The sequence below is a fragment of the Manacus candei genome, unplaced genomic scaffold (genome assembly GCF_025592945.1).
Source record: "Manacus candei isolate 608988 ecotype Guabito, Panama unplaced genomic scaffold, ASM2559294v1 h1tg000057l, whole genome shotgun sequence".
Taxonomy (NCBI): domain Eukaryota; kingdom Metazoa; phylum Chordata; class Aves; order Passeriformes; family Pipridae; genus Manacus; species Manacus candei.
The window spans coordinates 10,137,000-10,153,061 of record NW_026138105.1 but is presented as its reverse complement, the minus strand read 5'-3'; the positions used below and the strand labels follow the sequence as shown (position 1 = coordinate 10,153,061).

At 52.8% G+C, this 16,062-nt stretch overlaps 1 protein-coding gene across 2 annotated transcripts in view; it reads left to right on the top strand.

The window, feature by feature from the left end:
* The window catches only part of LAMA5 (laminin subunit alpha 5), an 87,213-nt gene that overhangs the window by 53,118 nt on the left and 18,033 nt on the right, over positions 1-16,062 (top strand). The window contains exons 16-38 of one of the 2 annotated variants that reach the window (XM_051803490.1): positions 800-937; positions 1,083-1,135; positions 1,327-1,426; positions 1,878-1,930; positions 2,337-2,442; positions 3,264-3,363; positions 3,563-3,719; positions 5,800-5,929; positions 8,276-8,418; positions 8,510-8,616; positions 9,286-9,439; positions 9,763-9,923; positions 10,414-10,522; positions 11,005-11,102; positions 11,644-11,845; positions 12,241-12,367; positions 12,542-12,681; positions 13,356-13,471; positions 13,747-13,958; positions 14,189-14,393; positions 14,569-14,713; positions 15,269-15,409; positions 15,782-15,946. In XM_051803490.1, coding sequence (XP_051659450.1) covers positions 800-937; positions 1,083-1,135; positions 1,327-1,426; positions 1,878-1,930; positions 2,337-2,442; positions 3,264-3,363; positions 3,563-3,719; positions 5,800-5,929; positions 8,276-8,418; positions 8,510-8,616; positions 9,286-9,439; positions 9,763-9,923; positions 10,414-10,522; positions 11,005-11,102; positions 11,644-11,845; positions 12,241-12,367; positions 12,542-12,681; positions 13,356-13,471; positions 13,747-13,958; positions 14,189-14,393; positions 14,569-14,713; positions 15,269-15,409; positions 15,782-15,946 — 3,062 coding nt within the window. Of the gene's footprint in view, positions 1-799; positions 938-1,082; positions 1,136-1,326; positions 1,427-1,877; positions 1,931-2,336; positions 2,443-3,263; positions 3,364-3,562; positions 3,720-5,373; positions 5,513-5,799; positions 5,930-8,275; positions 8,419-8,509; positions 8,617-9,285; positions 9,440-9,762; positions 9,924-10,413; positions 10,523-11,004; positions 11,103-11,643; positions 11,846-12,240; positions 12,368-12,541; positions 12,682-13,355; positions 13,472-13,746; positions 13,959-14,188; positions 14,394-14,568; positions 14,714-15,268; positions 15,410-15,781; positions 15,947-16,062 lie in introns of both variants that reach the window. The other variant, XM_051803489.1, reaches the window with a different exon arrangement.

Genomic DNA, 16,062 nt, shown 5'->3' with positions numbered 1-16,062 from the left:
ATGGTCTCACAGGAGTTCAGCAGTCACCTTTTTTTTTTTTTGTCTCATGAAGCAGTGTCCACATTACAGAGCTGTAGAGGAGCCACAGTGAGGAAAGAAAAGAACCACCTGATTTTTATGGGTTTTTTAGTCCGTTGTTTTATGAGCAATGCTTTGCTATCAACCAGTCTGGGGATGTCAGCCTAAAATGTCTCCTTTGGCAGGGATTTGAGGAGTACTGGCTGGGCAGGGAAGGCATGGGCAGCTCCCCAGCAGCTTGCTGACCTTTCCTGCAATAGGGCAGTAGGATCTCTGCATGTGTTCCTGGGAGGCAGGTCGTGCAGGAAGCCACAGAGCCATTGCCCTGCCCTTGCCCTCAACTGCCCAGGCTGTGCTGCTGGCCTGGTGCTGCAGCCCCACTGCCCACATACATCTACAGGGCAGACCCTGAGGGCCAAGTGCTACTCTTGGGTGTTTGGGCTTTTGTAGAGCCTGATGTGTCACTGGCGACTAACTTTTGGGGGATGAGATCATACTTTTCCCTTCTCCTCAACCAAAACTTTTCCCTGCCTCCAAAACACACATAAATGTATATGAAGGGGTGTGATAAACGTTGCAGTTTGTACTGTTTTTCTTAAAAGATGGGGTGGTTTTAACCAAAAGCGAAGAATGAGCGTGTGTGTTATTTATAACCCATATTTCTGGCTGCTTTGATGGCGGAGAAGGTCAGGCAGACAAAAAGAGGCTGCTGCTGGGAAGCCTTGAATGCAGGAGTCCCTGTGCCCTGCAGGTCCAGCAGTTGCTCTCCCTTCTTTTGCAGCTTGCCAGTGCTCCCCGGAGGGCTCCCTGCACAGCACCTGTGACCAGGACACGGGGCAGTGCAGCTGCCGGCCCAAAGTGACGGGGCTGCGCTGCGACAGCTGCGTACCAGGAGCCTATGGATTCCCCCACTGCGAAGGTAGTCCCTTCTCCCTCATGTCTTGGGACACTCCAGTGTCCTGGGACATAGTGGTGTGGTGCTGGTAAATGGGTTTATCGTTCCCCAAACAGCCTGGGGGTGTGAGCTAGTTCCATAAATCCCTCCTTGTGCCTCTGTTTTCCAGTGGGCTCCTGTAACCCAGCAGGGTTGGAGATTGCAGATCCCTCGCTGGCCCCGGTGAGTATCAAATGAACCCACCAACCCCTGCAGGTAATTTTTGCATGATCCCCTTTATCTCATTTTGGACCAGGTTCTACCTTAAGCTCAGCCTAAAAGCCGCCATTACCCACACCAGAGCAGCAGATCCCATGTTCAACCACTGTGCTGCAAATTCTAACCTGCTCTTCTCACCCTCTCCCTTTCCCCAGGGTTCCTGCGCGTGTCGGGCATACGTTGAAGGCCCAGCTTGTGACAGATGCAAGCCTGGATACTGGAACCTGACTCCAGAGAATCCCTACGGCTGCCTGAGTAAGGAAATGGCATTTGCACAGCCCCAAGAAGTCCCCTTCATGCTGTAAAGGTGCAGAACCCAAACTGGGGGGGGTCATCATTGCTGGATGGAAGTGATGCCCTTCCTTCTGTCTTCTCCCAGAAGTGACATGTCAAAGCTGGAGTGGTCTGGGTAACCCCCACATAGAGAGGGGAAAGGCTGGAGCCTGGAGCTTTTTGCTTGGACGAAACAAGGCTCGTGCCATGAGTTGTACCATTCTCAGCCCTCCCTACAGACTTTGCACACTTAATTTTTCATGGCCAAATATGCAGGAAAAGCATATTAGTCACTGTGTCCTCAGCAGTAACTGTCCACAATGAAATGTAACCCTTTTCGGTGTCCTCTGGTGTGATGGGTGCTGAACCCATCAGGCTTCTTCTCAGGGACTGATTGACCTTCTGGCTTTCTTGTTCATCTCCCTCTCTCCAGACTGCAAGTGTGACACCAAGGGCACCATCAGCAGAATCGCAGAGTGCCGGCAGGTGGGTTTGCTCCTCTGCTTCCAGGCTCCTCTGAGTGTGCTGTGTTGGGAGCGTTCAGCTCTGTCTCTCCCTGCAGCTGCTGGAAAGGCCTGACGCTGAGCTCTCAAAGCTTGCACCACAGTCTGGGCTTGCATGAGAACGTGGGATTAAGACCTGTCATAAATTAGGCACCTAAGTATTTCTGGGTCTGTCCCAGGATGCCTGGATTTTTGTTTGCCTGCATTGTTGGGTAATTTAAGTTATCTGGCCCTTATCTGGCCCACCCACGCGCAGGAAGCCATGTAGAGCATGAAACTCAAAAATGCTTCTGCAGTGTCTCAGACCAGAACCCAAATAACTGAGAAACAGCTTAGCCATGACAAGGAACAGGAGGGAATGAGTTTCCATGCCTGCTTTTCCCTCCTAGGGCGACGGGCAGTGCTTCTGCAAACCCAACGTGTGCGGGCAGTTCTGCTCGGCATGCAGGGACGGCTACTTCAATGTGGAGAATGCAAATTACTTTGGGTGCCAAGGTGAGTTCCCTTCATGATGGGTTTGAGTGAATAGAGGGGGCTGCAAGAACTGACCCTGGAGCACACAGCTCTGGATAGACAACTGATTGTTGACCGTAAAGAGAAGAGGCAAGAGATGTTCCACCTCCTGTTTTGGGTCATTGTTTTTGGGTGATACAGTTTAGTGCTTTAGGGTTTACAGTGGTAGCACTGGGTTGATGGTTGGACTTAATGATCTTAAAGACCTCTTCCAACCTTGGTGATTCTATGATTCTATACCATGGCCCAGAGCAGGGGCTGGATCTTCTGTGGATCTGGAGACCTGAGTTCACACTTTTACCACCATTGGACACAGCTCTGTCAGGCTGGGGAGCAAACAGCCAGGAAGGGTGTTCCTCAGAGTGCCACAAACTGGTGTGTGTGAACCACTGGCTGTGTCCTTGCATCCATGTGCCATCCTCCTGCTGAGAGTGGGTGGCATGGACATGTGGGGTTGTCTGCTTTCCATCATGCCCATGGGAAGAGGTAAAGGAGGAGATCCGGACGCTCTCAGCCAGCCCACACAGTCCTGGCAGGGCTGGGAAGAGGGAGCAAGGCTGCTGCTGGCGGCACCCAGCCATGAGGGTTTGCAGACCTTGTTCCTCCCGCGGCCGCCTGGAAATAGCTCAGCACTGAGGTGGAAGAAGAGACGATCCAAGTGGGGCCGGGGCCAAATATGAAAACGGATACAATGGAGTAAAAATAGCGGCCCAAGGCTCCCTGCCTGCTGGGACGTGCCTTTGATTAGTGACCAGGAGCTTGTTAGCGTGGAGGGAATATAAACAGGCTCTTCCTGCCCGCAGGCTGCCGGTGCGACGTCGGCGGGTCCCTGGGGCCGTCCTGCGAGGAGCGGAGCGGAGCCTGTCGCTGCCGGCAGAGCACGCGCGGTCCCACCTGCACCCAGTAAGCTGCCAGCAGGAGATGCACCTTGGAGTGCTCTGCCTCCCACTCATTGCCTCAGGAATGGTGTTGTCTGCCACCACAGGGATGAGGACCTTGTTGTCTGGGCAGCTGCCACACCAGCCACGTGCCTGGCAGAGGTGTCCTCTTGCCTCTCCCTGCAGGTAGCCCAGTAGGTAGCAGTGCTCTCTCTCTTCCCCAGACCTGCGCGGGACCATTATTTCCCTGACCTTCACCACTTGAAATTCGAGCTGGAAGAAGGCACCACACCATCTGGCCGTGCCGTGCGCTTTGGCTACAACCCCCTGGAGTTTGAGGGCTTCAGCTGGCGAGGATATGCACAGATGTCCTCCATCCAGGTATGCCTGTGCCTGCATCCCAGCCCAGCTCCCTCTGGGGAGGATGTGGCCGGTGGAGGACTGATGTGCTTTTGGCACACATCTTTCACCCCAAGTGCTTCTCAACCCCCCAAAGTGACATGATGGCCAACATAAACAGCACAGTGTATATATAGCCTGTTTGTGCAGATACTTCCTGTAGCGCTGGGGATGGCATAGACTGATGAGGGGAAAGATCCTAAATTGGAAATCCCGTGACATCCTAATCCATTTAGACAAAGGTAGCTTGGTGATTACTTACAGGGATGTCTGTAAATGCTGTCTCTCAGTTTCCTTGTTCTTTCATCTGACTGCTCTTTCCTACAACTCAGCATAACCTTTCCTCCCTTTTCCAAAAATAAGTAATCTCCTTAGCTTCCATGTTCAACTTGGACCTCTTGTTACCCTTCAGCCTCTGCCCCTTGCTGTTAGCTGGTTTGCTGTAGTGATGGTTTATGCTAATCTGGAGTTGTGTAAGCCCTAGAAGTGAAGCAGTTTCATCTATCAACCCTTTTTCCTCCACGGTGGATTCTTCTGCATGGCCCTTGCAGAATTGTGTGTGTTGGGGGCTGGGATGCAGGGCAGTGATTCTCTTGACAGTCTTGTCCCGTATAAGATGGTCCTTACTCTCATGCATGTACTTTCAGTTTCTTCACTTTTTCATGCTTAGGTAAAGTAACAGAGGGGCCATTTCCCATTGAATCTGTAGGTAGGAGCTAAACAATGAACTCCTGTAGGCTTCCTCGAGAAAATCCTAGCGTTAAAGCTTAAGGATGGAGCTCATGCTCAAGCTTGTGGCTTTAGTGTTGCATCCAGTTTTGGCATTTGAGATAGAAATAGACCTCAATAAAAGGGCTGGCATGTGGCTTCCTGCTGGCAGGTTTCACCTGTAGTTTGTTCTCCTCAAGATCATACCAGTTTGCTCTCCAAGTGGGAAGATGGAGTGTAACTGGAGAATGCACAGCCCTCATTAGAAGTCTCCCTGGGCAGACCCCAGTTTTACTCTGCAGGCAGGAGGTTATTTAAGCTTAGATCTCTTTGAAATAGGTCAAACTTAAGTATCTCCTTAACTGGGGTCTTGCCAAACAGTGTCCAGGCAGGCAAAGGGCTGGTGCACCGTCAGTGGCACAGTCCATTAGCCCTTGGGATGGTGCCTCCCAGGGACGAGGCACCAGCTCAATTCCCAACCTCTTCTGTAGGTAGCTGAGCAGTGCCCCATAAACACAAGTGCAGGTGCTTCAGCATTTGGTACCCTGCTGACTGGTTATGGCACATGAAGCCCAGATGCAACGTGCCAATAACAAAAGCAAGAGCTTCTTAAAACCTTTCCCTTGGCATGGTGTGTGCCCCAGGATAGCCCAAGCCCCCTGCTGTGCCACAGCACCTTCCAGATGTGGTCAGAGCCTTTCCACCCCCTCCCACAGGCAGGTTGCTCCCTCAGTGGCTGGTCCCAAAAAGAGGACAGTGCCACGATGTGCCGTGACTGCAGTAGGGTCCGTGTGCTTGTGTCCTCCTCGCACTGTGGCATGTTGCTTTGGGAGCAGTGAGCCGAGCGGCTGCGCTTGGGCTGGCAGTGCGGGCGGTGGAGGTAATTGAAGGTGTGCTCTGCTTCTCTCCCCTTTCTCTCTCCCACCAGCCCAAGGTAGTGGTGACTCTCAATGTGACCTCCCCCGACCTCTTCCGCCTCGTCTTCCGCTACGTCAGCCGGGGGCCCGCCAGTGTGGAAGGGAGGGTCTCGGTCGTTGAGGAAGGAAAGTTTAATGTTTGTGGCAACTGTAAGTGCATTTTTCACTTCTAGACTAACTCAGAGCATCCCACGCTGCGACACTCCTCCTCTGCCCCTTCTCCTGCCCCAGGTGTGCCCGTCCCAGGTGTGCCCATCCCAAGTGTGCCCGTCCCAGGTGGCCGGCCAGAGCCGTGCCATGGGATGGCGAGGGAGGGGGAAGAGAGGCAGGCAGGTAGACAGGTAGGCAGGTGGGTCAGGCCCTCCCACAGAGCGGGTGGGCTGTCAGGAGCTGGCCCCCAGTGACGTGTGCCCCATGTGCTCTTTTGCTTTTTGCAGAATAAAATCAGAGTCACTGTAGACGTGAAGGAGGCAGAGCTCTATCTGTTCCATGTCATCCTGAGGTATATTAATTCAGGAGGGGCCACTGTGTATGGCAAAATTACAGCTTATCAGCCACGAAGGAGAGGTAAGGATCCCAGACTGCTCTGCTCCCCTGTGCCATCGCCACCTCCTCCCCATCCCAGGCAACCTCCTGCATCATCCTTTCCAGAAGACGCTTCCATATGGCTTTACCCATTAGTCCTGCCCTTCCAATTGAAAGGCTGATTTGAGTTTGCAGCCCCCTTTATCTAACAAAGCAGCAGCAGCAGCCCTGGGGCTGCACACTGAGGACTGAGATCAACCACGCTTGTGGGAGATAAGACTATTGTACAATTCTATACAATCTTACCAGCATGGGACAAGATCACCCCAATGCCCCAAGCAGAATTGAACTGAGTTTCCACAAAACCAGAAAGAGCCAAGTGATGGGAAGTGGATCCAAACTTTGGCAGCTGGATGTGGTTTTATTTAGCAGATGCCCTGATGTGGCAATCGTGCCCTTACTGTACACATCTCCCAAACTAGGCTGAAGGCTTCACACATGGTGTGGGGTTTGGAAGTGGAGTGGAGTTGTGCATGTTACACAGGCATTGCACTCTGGTGCAGCGTCTTATCAAGCCGAGAGCTGCTGGAGAAGAAGAGACATCAAAAGATGTATGAACAAGCCTAGAAGCCTGGATAACAAATATTCTGGGAAACAATATGAGCAAGACTGCATGGGGACAGACCTGAGGCTGTGCAGGTACCCTAATGGGTGGTTGGCTGGTTGATTTTACTCCCTCGAGTGCCAGAGCCACATCGTCCTGCTGAAACTCTTCCTCCAGACCATATATGCACAGCACAAGGCTGTCAACAGCAAACACCCAGTTTATCAGTGTGTGATGTTCTCTCCTCTGCCTCAAATTGACGTAGAAGGTGATCTGCCTTTGATGTGATATGCAAAGTTTGAAATGCCAAGATACTATTTTTCTGCTTTTTATTTTTATGGCCAGTCATATTGTGCAGTAGAAAGGCAAGAGAAGCATGACCCATGGTCATGCTTTAGGAGGTGTCCTATCCAGCAGCAGAGCTCATTTGCCTTATAATGTGCTTCACGCCATGTGCAGAAGCAACACTTGATTTTTCTGGTGCTGAAGACAAACAGCCAGACTGGCTCACCAACCACAGGATCTGGGAGGGCAGCATCCCTGGGAGGCTCCAGAAATGCTCAGCCACCCTCTACCTGAGTGGAATAGGCTTCACGTGATCAAGGACAAGCAGCCTGGAAAGAAGTAAAGTCGGAAGACGTGGCTTGAAAAAAGGGAAGCCTTTTCCAAGCATAGGAATTGCAGCCAATACTGGTTTCTCCCACCCCACCTCCAGAAGCCACCTTAATTTGAGCTACATATCATCTCAAAGGGTTGTGAAACTTCAACTTGTCAAGAAAGCTACCCCATTGCCTGTTCAGGGAAATCTCTTGATTCCTTGCATCCTCACCTCTCCTTTCTCATCTGGGGAAGCAAGGGCTCAGCCTCAGCTGATGCCGGGCATGTAACAGAGCTGGCACACATGGGGAGGGATTACCCATCCCAGCAGTAGCACAAGCCCTTGCTTTAGCTTCTGGTCCTCTGCTTTGTGCCTTGATGTCCACGTACCACACCAGGATAGTCAGTGTCACATTCTCCACTCTTCCTTCATCCCATCTGCTCACCGTGCAGCCATTCTCGGTGAATCCCTCTCGTCTGTGCTCTCCAGAATGCTCCTGAGACTGCTGGGCAGGCAGACAGGCTGCTTCTACCTGCTGTATCATTGTTGCATCCAACTTTAATGAATTCAGAGGTTGTGGGACTGTCAGCTGAGCCGAGGAGCTGTTCAACAGCAGCAGGATCAAACCTTAAACCCTTTCTGTTCTGTCAGTTAAAATCAATGTCTAAATCTCAGTGCAGAGTTTGTGGCTGGCGAGAAGGAAGACACGAGCACAGCTTGGGGGTCTGAGAGTTTACCAGAAGATAAGTATCTTGCCTGTGGAGCTGGAGTCAGAATATCCCTAAGGAAAAATGCATCTGGGCAATTTTTTTTGTCTGTCTCACAATAAGTTCTTCACAGATGAGTTCCTTCCTTTTCTAGCTGGCAAAATACTCATTGGCATGTAATACTCCATGCTTTGCAGTCTGGGAATGCAGAGCACACTGTGAGAGCTATGGATTGGCATTAAGGATTGCAGTGATTTTATTTTTTTTCTCCCATTAAGCTACTGAACAGGTTCAGAGTGGATGTCTCTGTTCCAGGACAGCGTGGAATTGGGGTGCACCTGCTCTGGCAGCGCTGAGAAAGTGGGAGCCCGGGACTCCCAACTGCACCACAGAGCTGCTTCCCTGAGCAGAGCTGCCCATGTGGAGCCCCAGGTTTTCCATTCCAGTCCCTTCACAACCTCTCATCCCTCCCACTCCAGGTACAGAGCAGACCAAGCAGATTGTCTTTGCTCCCAGCACGGAGCCAGCCTTTGTCACCGTCCCCCAGAACAGCTTTGGGGAGCCCTTCGTACTCAACCCCAGCACCTGGTCTCTGGTTGTTGAAGCAGAGGGTGTGCTGCTGGTAAGGATCTGTGCTCCATCCACCATGGGGGCTTCAGCAGCTCCCTGGAGACAAACTGTCCCAAACATAACAGCTCTATTTCTCCTCTTAGGACTATCTGGTTTTGCTACCCAGCTCATACTACGAAGCACCAATCCTGCAGCTAAAGGTCACAGAGCCATGTACCTACCAACCAGCCCCTGAACAAGCCACCCAGAAGTAAGAATCTCCACATCTTTGTGCTGTGGGGGACCTACTCAGCTCCTCTTGACCTGGGTTTAAGGAATATACAGTCCGTACTCTGTGAGGGTCTGGATACAGTAAAACTGCTTAGTAGAGCACTTTGCTGGGATTGTAGAGCTTGTGGAACCTGCACTGGCCCAGAAAGCCAACCCACAGAGCTCCTCATCCATGGCACAGGCAGTTTGTGTGTTCTCATGGACCCTGGAGGGCCAGCTCACCCAGTAAGAAGACCATAGCCTGCCTCCCTGCTAGGCTGGATTCCCAGTGTCAGGTTGTGTGTCAGTCAGCAGTCCTGGAAAATGGCTCCAGTGCTTGGAGCATCTCAGTGCATCTGCTTGCCCAGAACCTCTGTCCATGTTGGCAAGAAGGCTGGTTGGTCTCTGGACACCACTTGTCCCCTCCACTATAGTAATGGTCCCCAGGATAAAGGACAATGCAGGGGGAGAAGGTTTATATTGTTACTGCCCTCACTAGTCCCATAATACCCAGTCTCTTGCTCCCCACTAACCAGAGGTGCTCCTTGGCCCTCCTGATAGACCAAAGCCTTTTGCACACCTGGCTGGGACCAGGCTGTGTGGGTGCTCTCGACTCTTACAATCTTGTAGTAACATTTGTACTTTGCAATTTTTTTCTGTATGTTTTCAGCTGCCTCCTGTATCAGTACCTGTCCATGGACGGCTTCCCTGCTGTGTCAGGGGTGGATGCCGTGTGCAGGCTGGACAACAGACTCCCCAGGTTGTGTCCCACAGAGCAGCTCACCCCCTCCCACCCACGGATGGCCACCTGCAGTGGCAGTGATGTGAGTGGCGCTTGTGTTTCATCCCTCACACGGGCACTGCAGCGCTCACCCCTCTGCCCCCACCCTCTGGTGCTTTACCTCCACCTGGGCAGGCTACCAGAAAGGTTTTACACCCACATGCACCCCACTGTTGCCCCATCAGCCTTGCAACTGTGTGCTTGCATGCCCTGCTCAAGACACTCAAAAACAGTCTCCCATGTAAAGGGCTTGCAAGTTGTCCCATTGTCCTCTCAGATGCAGAGGAGGTTTGTAGCATCCTGCACACACTCACTGTGGAGAGTGGGACTGAAGACCCTCCCTCAGGTCATCCCTCTGTCCTCCAGGTGGAAGTCCAGCTGTCCCTGCCTGTTGCCCAGCCTGGGAAGTACGTGCTGGTGGTGGAGTATACCAACACCAACGCCCTGCAGACGGTGGGCATTGCCGTGAGCTCACCACACTCAGCCATGCAACAGGGCACGTTCACCTTCTACCCCTGTGTCTACAGGTATGTTCACCTCTGAAAGGGAGAAAGAGCACAGTCCTCCTGTGCCATGGCAAGGATATCTCCCCCCTGAGTGGAACTTTTTCTGGTTTATCACATGAACAGAGTAATGCCTCAGCTGGACACAGATTTTAGTGGCTGGCCATCCACTGGAATTGTGTTCTTGTGCCAGCATAGTCCTCTAATGCCTCTGCCAGGAGCTAATCTGTTGCATCCATTTACAGCTGGATACACTGGTAGGGGCCTTGACTTAGGGAATGACCTACAGGCAGGTTTATTGGAGACAGGTCAAACCCTGTCTGACTTCAGACTGCAACCTTTGCAGTAGGAAACAAATGTTTGAGGTGTCCTTGGGAAACTTCACTCATGACTTGCCAGAAAAAACATCAAAAGGAACACTGTGTAAATCCCTTCAGGACATATAGCTGGCAAGATAAGAAATGGGTCATGACCCTGCTCAAGGCTGGCTTCAAGATCTGTGTTTCTCTTGCAGTTTCCTTTGTCGAGGGATTGCTGTGGATTCCCAGAACCGTATGGCAACTTTTGAACTTACCTCGGAGGCCACCATTCGGTTCACCTCTGATCTGGCTGACTTCTTCCTGGTAAGGCTCCCAGCAAGGGCAGCACTGTCAACAGGTTGCAAGGAGTGGTACCCAGCCTCTAGAAGGATTTTCTAGTACTGTTTGGACTGGATACTAGATCTTAGCCTGTGTCATGACCAGTCCAAGGTGGAGAACATGGTCAATGGGGTGTTTTGAAGTAGATCATGGGACTGGAATTGGGGAGAAAATGGGGAGAAGCAGCTGCTCTTGCAGAGAGATCTCTGCAGCACTGGGGCAGTGCGTCTTTTATATTGAAGGCATTCACAGTAGCTCAACCAAGGATAGAAGAATCCCATAAATGCGTGGAGCTCTTAAATGCGTTAGGAAGAAGGGGTAATGAACAAAGGTGTCACCTGCCATGCATTAGCTGAAGTGTCTGATGAGTGCATAGTTGGTCAACCTGGTGGGCACAGGAACTGCTGTGGGCTCCAGTGGCAGAGGCTGTCACATAACCAGGTGTCTCTCTCTCTCACGTGTGGCAGCACAAGGTGTACCTCATCCCTGCTGCACAGTTCACCATGGAGCTCATCGAGCCGAAGGTGCATTGCATCAGCGTCCATGGCACATTCTCCTCCAACAGGTACGAGTCTCAGGTCCCTCATGGTTTTAGCATGAATGTGGCTGTTCAAAAAACTGTTGCTTCTCTTACTTCCCTAGGATTTGGAGCCATTTAAGTTCTTGACACAATAGAGGGAGATCTCTGGCTGAGGTGAAGCTCCTTGCCTGTGTCCACTGAGCAGGCAGAAATGGAATATGGACTGGGAGTCAGGCTGCTGGCCCTTTATCTGAGCACCACACTGCCTCCTGGGGCAGACACTCAGGTGTTATCCCAAACAGGCATTCCTCTGCTTGCTCTCATACAGCAAGACACTCGCTGTATCCAGATTTTTGACACTGCTTTGAATAAATGTTTGCAGAGGAATTTACCTGTGCCAGATTCCTATTCTTCCTGCTGAGCTCATGTCCCAGAGCCCCAGAGGTCCTGGTAGCAAGCTCTCCCTCTGCAGGCATGCTTTGTAATCCACCAGGAGTTACAGGGTGTGCTTCTCCTGCCAGGACCACAGAACCTCTCTCTTTCTGTGTCAGAGATCTTTAAATCCTGTTTTCTCCTTGTTTTGCAGCAGCTCCTGTGTCCCCTCAAGGTTCCTGAAGCTCTCTCAGTCGATCATTTTGGAGGGGGCCCAGGCTCTGCCCATTGCCCCTGACGTCCCCCTGGCTCAGGCTGTCCATGTGGTTCCATCTGGGGTCCCAGTGGAGCCTGCTCCTCGTCCTCCCACAGCGATGGACCCCACTGCAGAGCTCATCCTCCTGCAGTCCCCACAGGTAGTGAGTGTGGGTTGGGCTGGTTTGCTGGTGCCGTGCCAGTGGACCATTGGGACAGGGAGAAGTTTTCCTTATCTACTGAGTAGCTTATCAATGAGCATTTTCAGAATTGAATATGGACTTTAAACTTGTCCCTGAACCTGTAATTCCCATGGACTCACCTGAGTTAGCTCCATCCAACCCTGCTTGGTTCTCTGGGATCCCAGGAAAAGCTTTGCGGGTGGCATTAGTAGAGGGAGGAGTGTGGAGACATAAGGGGTTTGCTTCAGCAAATTCTCAAGACATGACAGTTGTGCAATAAGAGCACGAATTTGTGCAATAATTAAAAAATATCCCATCTGTGAGTACAGGCATCAGACGTGGATTTTTGTCTCTGTTCTCCCGTTTTGGGCCAGGCTGCAGTGGTGTTCAACAGCCGGATCCAGAGCCTGGGACGCTATGCTTTCATCCTGCACTACTACCAGCCCAACCATCCCACCTTCCCTGTGGAAGTGCTGATCAACGGGGGGCGCATCTGGCAAGGTGAGAAGAGCGAGGACCTGGGGGTGCTGCTGAAAGCTTTTCATGCCAGAGAATAATTTCGGGTTCTTTGGGGATCGCAAAGATGAAGCAAGACTTGCTCATCCCTTCCAAACTGGGAGATGTGACAGGGGCTCCAAGGGAAATGTGGGACCAATACATTTGTTGTCTTTTCAGGTCAGACCAACGCGAATTTTTGCCCACACGGCTACGGGTGCCGGAGCCTGGTAGTTTCTGAGGACCAGATTGTCCTGGATGTCACCGATAATGATCTGACTGTGGTTGTTCGAGTGCCAGAGGGCAAGCAGCTGTGGCTGGTGAGCCTCTCTCCAGGGAGCTCCCAGGGCATGCTGGACCAGGCTTCAGCAGGGCTGGAGTTTTTCCTTGGAATTTTGTCTCTGTGTGACCACAGGAATGTTTCCCACTATCGCTCATTCTCTGAACTACCCAAGAAAGTTACAATCTCTAACCTTAATGGTTAGTGGCTTGTAAGGCCTTACTCCTGCCCTAGCAATATTTTAAACCTGCATAGTATTGTTTATCCAGACAGGTCTCATAATGGGGGCAGGTAGCCCTTGTTATCCTCAGGCAACAGGATGAGAAGATTGACCAAAATTTGGATAAATGGCTAAAAGACAGAGTTGGAACGCAGGTGCCTTCGTGTCTAGAGATTTAAGATGCCAGTGATGCCAGTGACTCCCTCCCTGCTGAGGCACAGCCAGTGCTGCCCTTTAGGGTGTTCTGCCTGTTTTAACTCCAGTAATTTGGGGCACTCCTCACATGGAGCATTAGATTAGATGGATCATGATGGACAGACCCCAGTAGAAGGGTGACCCCTAGTCTTTGCAGTGCTTGGGTGCTTTGTGTGTTATGTTCTGTCCCAGCAAGGGATGAGAGGTTGAGGGTGCATTTGGACTTTGGAGTCATTTTGGGTGGTGTCTGCCTGTCTCAACTGAGAGCCTGGCTCACCCAGCTTGCCCTTGCTTTGCAGGATTACATCCTTGTGGTGCCTGAGGACAGTTACAGCTCTCAGTACCTGCAGGAGGAACCCCTGGACAAGTCCTATGATTTCATCAGCAACTGTGGCATCAACAGCTTCTACATCAAGTGAGACTTTGGGTGCCCTCTCTGCTGTCTGCAGCCTGCACCCTCCTCAGGGAGCCAACCCACATTCCTTTCATGTGGGGCAGGGGAGGGGGCTGGTTAAGGCTTTCCTTATCTATTATCCAAATGTGGGTATTTAGGGGGATCTCCATGTCACAGGGCTCTCCCTCCCTCTAACTCAGTACCCACTGCTGCAGGAGATCCTGCTGGATTTTGGGGTGGGGGGGAGGCTGTGGGGAGATGTGCAACCCGGTGACTCCTCCTGCCTTCCCCCGCAGCCCCAGCACGTCCTCGAGGTTCTGCCGCGACTCTGCCATCTCCCTGTCCCTGTTCTACAACAACGGGGCCCAGCCGTGCCGGTGCCACGAGGCCGGGGCTCGGGGCAGCCAGTGCGAGCCCTTCGGTGGGCAGTGTCCCTGCAAGTCCAACGTCATCGGCCGGGAGTGCTCCCGCTGTGCCACCGGGTACTGGGGCTTCCCCAACTGCAGGCGTGAGTTGTCCCATCTCCCACTCTGCTTTCCCAGCTCTTGCTGGTTTGCCTCTTACAGAGCTGAAGGCTGTTTTGGGAAATGGCTGTGTTCTCCAGTCATGTAATGGCTCCACCTCGTACAGACAGCCCAGCTGCCCTCAGAGCAGTTGAGCTCTGCATCCATTCCCCGCACTCTCCATGGGTTTCTGGGTCCTGCTCCACCAAACCCAGTCCTTTTCTACCCCTTCCAGCCTGTGACTGCGGGACGCGTCTCTGTGATGAAGTGACAGGGCAGTGCATCTGCCCTCCTCACACCCTGAAGCCAGAGTGTGTCGTCTGTGAGCCCCAAACCTTCGGCTGCCACCCCCTCATCGGCTGCGAGGACTGCAACTGCTCCCGACCCGGCGTGCAGGACCTGACAGAGCCAGGCTGCGACGTGGACAGCGGGCAGTGCAGGTGAGGGAGCCTTGTCCCGGCACTGGGGACATCTGGCAGCATCCCTGGTCCCTGCTGGAGTGATGGGACACATCGGCAGGCTGCAGGGAGGAAACATGCAGAATGGGGGAAACACTGAAAGCTCCTCACACAGCACAACAGAGGTTCTAACGCTGCGGCTCTTGTGTCCACCCAGGTGCAAGCCCAACATCATCGGGCGACAGTGTGACCTCTGTGCCCCTGGCTACTACCACTACCCCGAGTGCCGGCGCTGTGACTGCCACCAGGCTGGCACCGAGGCGAGCACGTGTGACCCGGTCACAGGGCAGTGTCACTGCAAGGTCAGTCCCTCGATGCCTTCACATGGTGCCTTTCTTCTTGGCTCCACTCTCCTGCTCTGGCTGGCATTTCGGAGGGCTGTGGGTGCCTAGTGTGCCAGAGGGAGCAGGGATGAAGGAGGAAAGTGTCTGTGTGCCTGAGGTACAGCCAGCCTGCCCCATGGGGTGGTGGGTTGAGAGCACCCTGAAAAGCTCTTATCTCTTCATTTTTCCTGGCCATGAAGGCTCACTCCTTGTGCTGTCACTGAGGAGACAGCCAGTCTGGCTCCACTGCAGTGTCAGAGCCCGTTGCAGGTAAAGCTATCAGCCCTGTTGACTTCTTCTGCTCCTGCATGGCAGCAGAGTAAATCAGGCTGCTGCTGAACTGCCTGCTCCAGCCTCTTTGAAGGGTCCTTTCTCTCAGGGAATTTTCTGTTTAATAAATGCTTTGCAAGCAGACGCGTTCAGGGACTGCTTTATTGTCTTTCGGCATCACATCATTTTGCTTTAATCACTCACACAACCATCCCTGTCCTCTTGAGAAGCTGCTGACCCTGTTGAGCTTTGCTTGTCTTCCAGGAAAATGTGGAGGGCCTGAGGTGTGACCAGTGCCGCCTAGGGACATTTTCTTTGGATGCCACCAATCCCAAGGGCTGCACCAAGTGTTTCTGCTTTGGTGCAACCGATCGCTGCCGCAGCGCGGAGAAGCACCGAGCTGAGGTGAGAGGTGCCAGGGGCCACAGAACCTGCAGGTCAGGTGTGCTCCATGGGATCCCTGCTGCCCTCGGGTCTCTGTCCTGCATTAATCCTACCCCTCTGGAAGTTACCCTGTGAGGAGGGTTATCTTTGTTGCTCTGTGCCCACCTCCCACTTTCAGCCTCTTTTCCTCGTCTTTGGGGTCTCCTGTCATGGCGTGGGGGGACTGTACTGGGTGGGAGGCAGGGGTGATGCTCAGCTTTCCAGTGACTTCATCAGGATGCATGTGAGGTGTGAGCCCTTTCCACTGCCCTTTCCACTGCTCTGGGACTTGCTCTTCACCTGAATACTTTCTGTAACTCCACTACAAGATCCACAGTTGCTCTTCCCCCACAGTTTGTCGACATGAACAGCGGGTGGCTCTTGTTGGGCAGCGACCGCCACGAAGTGCCAACCACTCTGAGCCTGAGGGAGCAGCTCATCACCGCTGACCTCAAGAACCTCCCAGATGCCTACCAGGAGCTGTACTGGGTTGCACCCAGCTCCTACCTTGGGGACCAGGTAAGAAGCCGGTGGTGACTGGACCACCCTGACCCCACCAACACGTATGCCAGCAGCATTCCCTCTGACACGCAGGCATTGCTCACGCTCCAGTTGAGCACTGACATCTCTGTCTT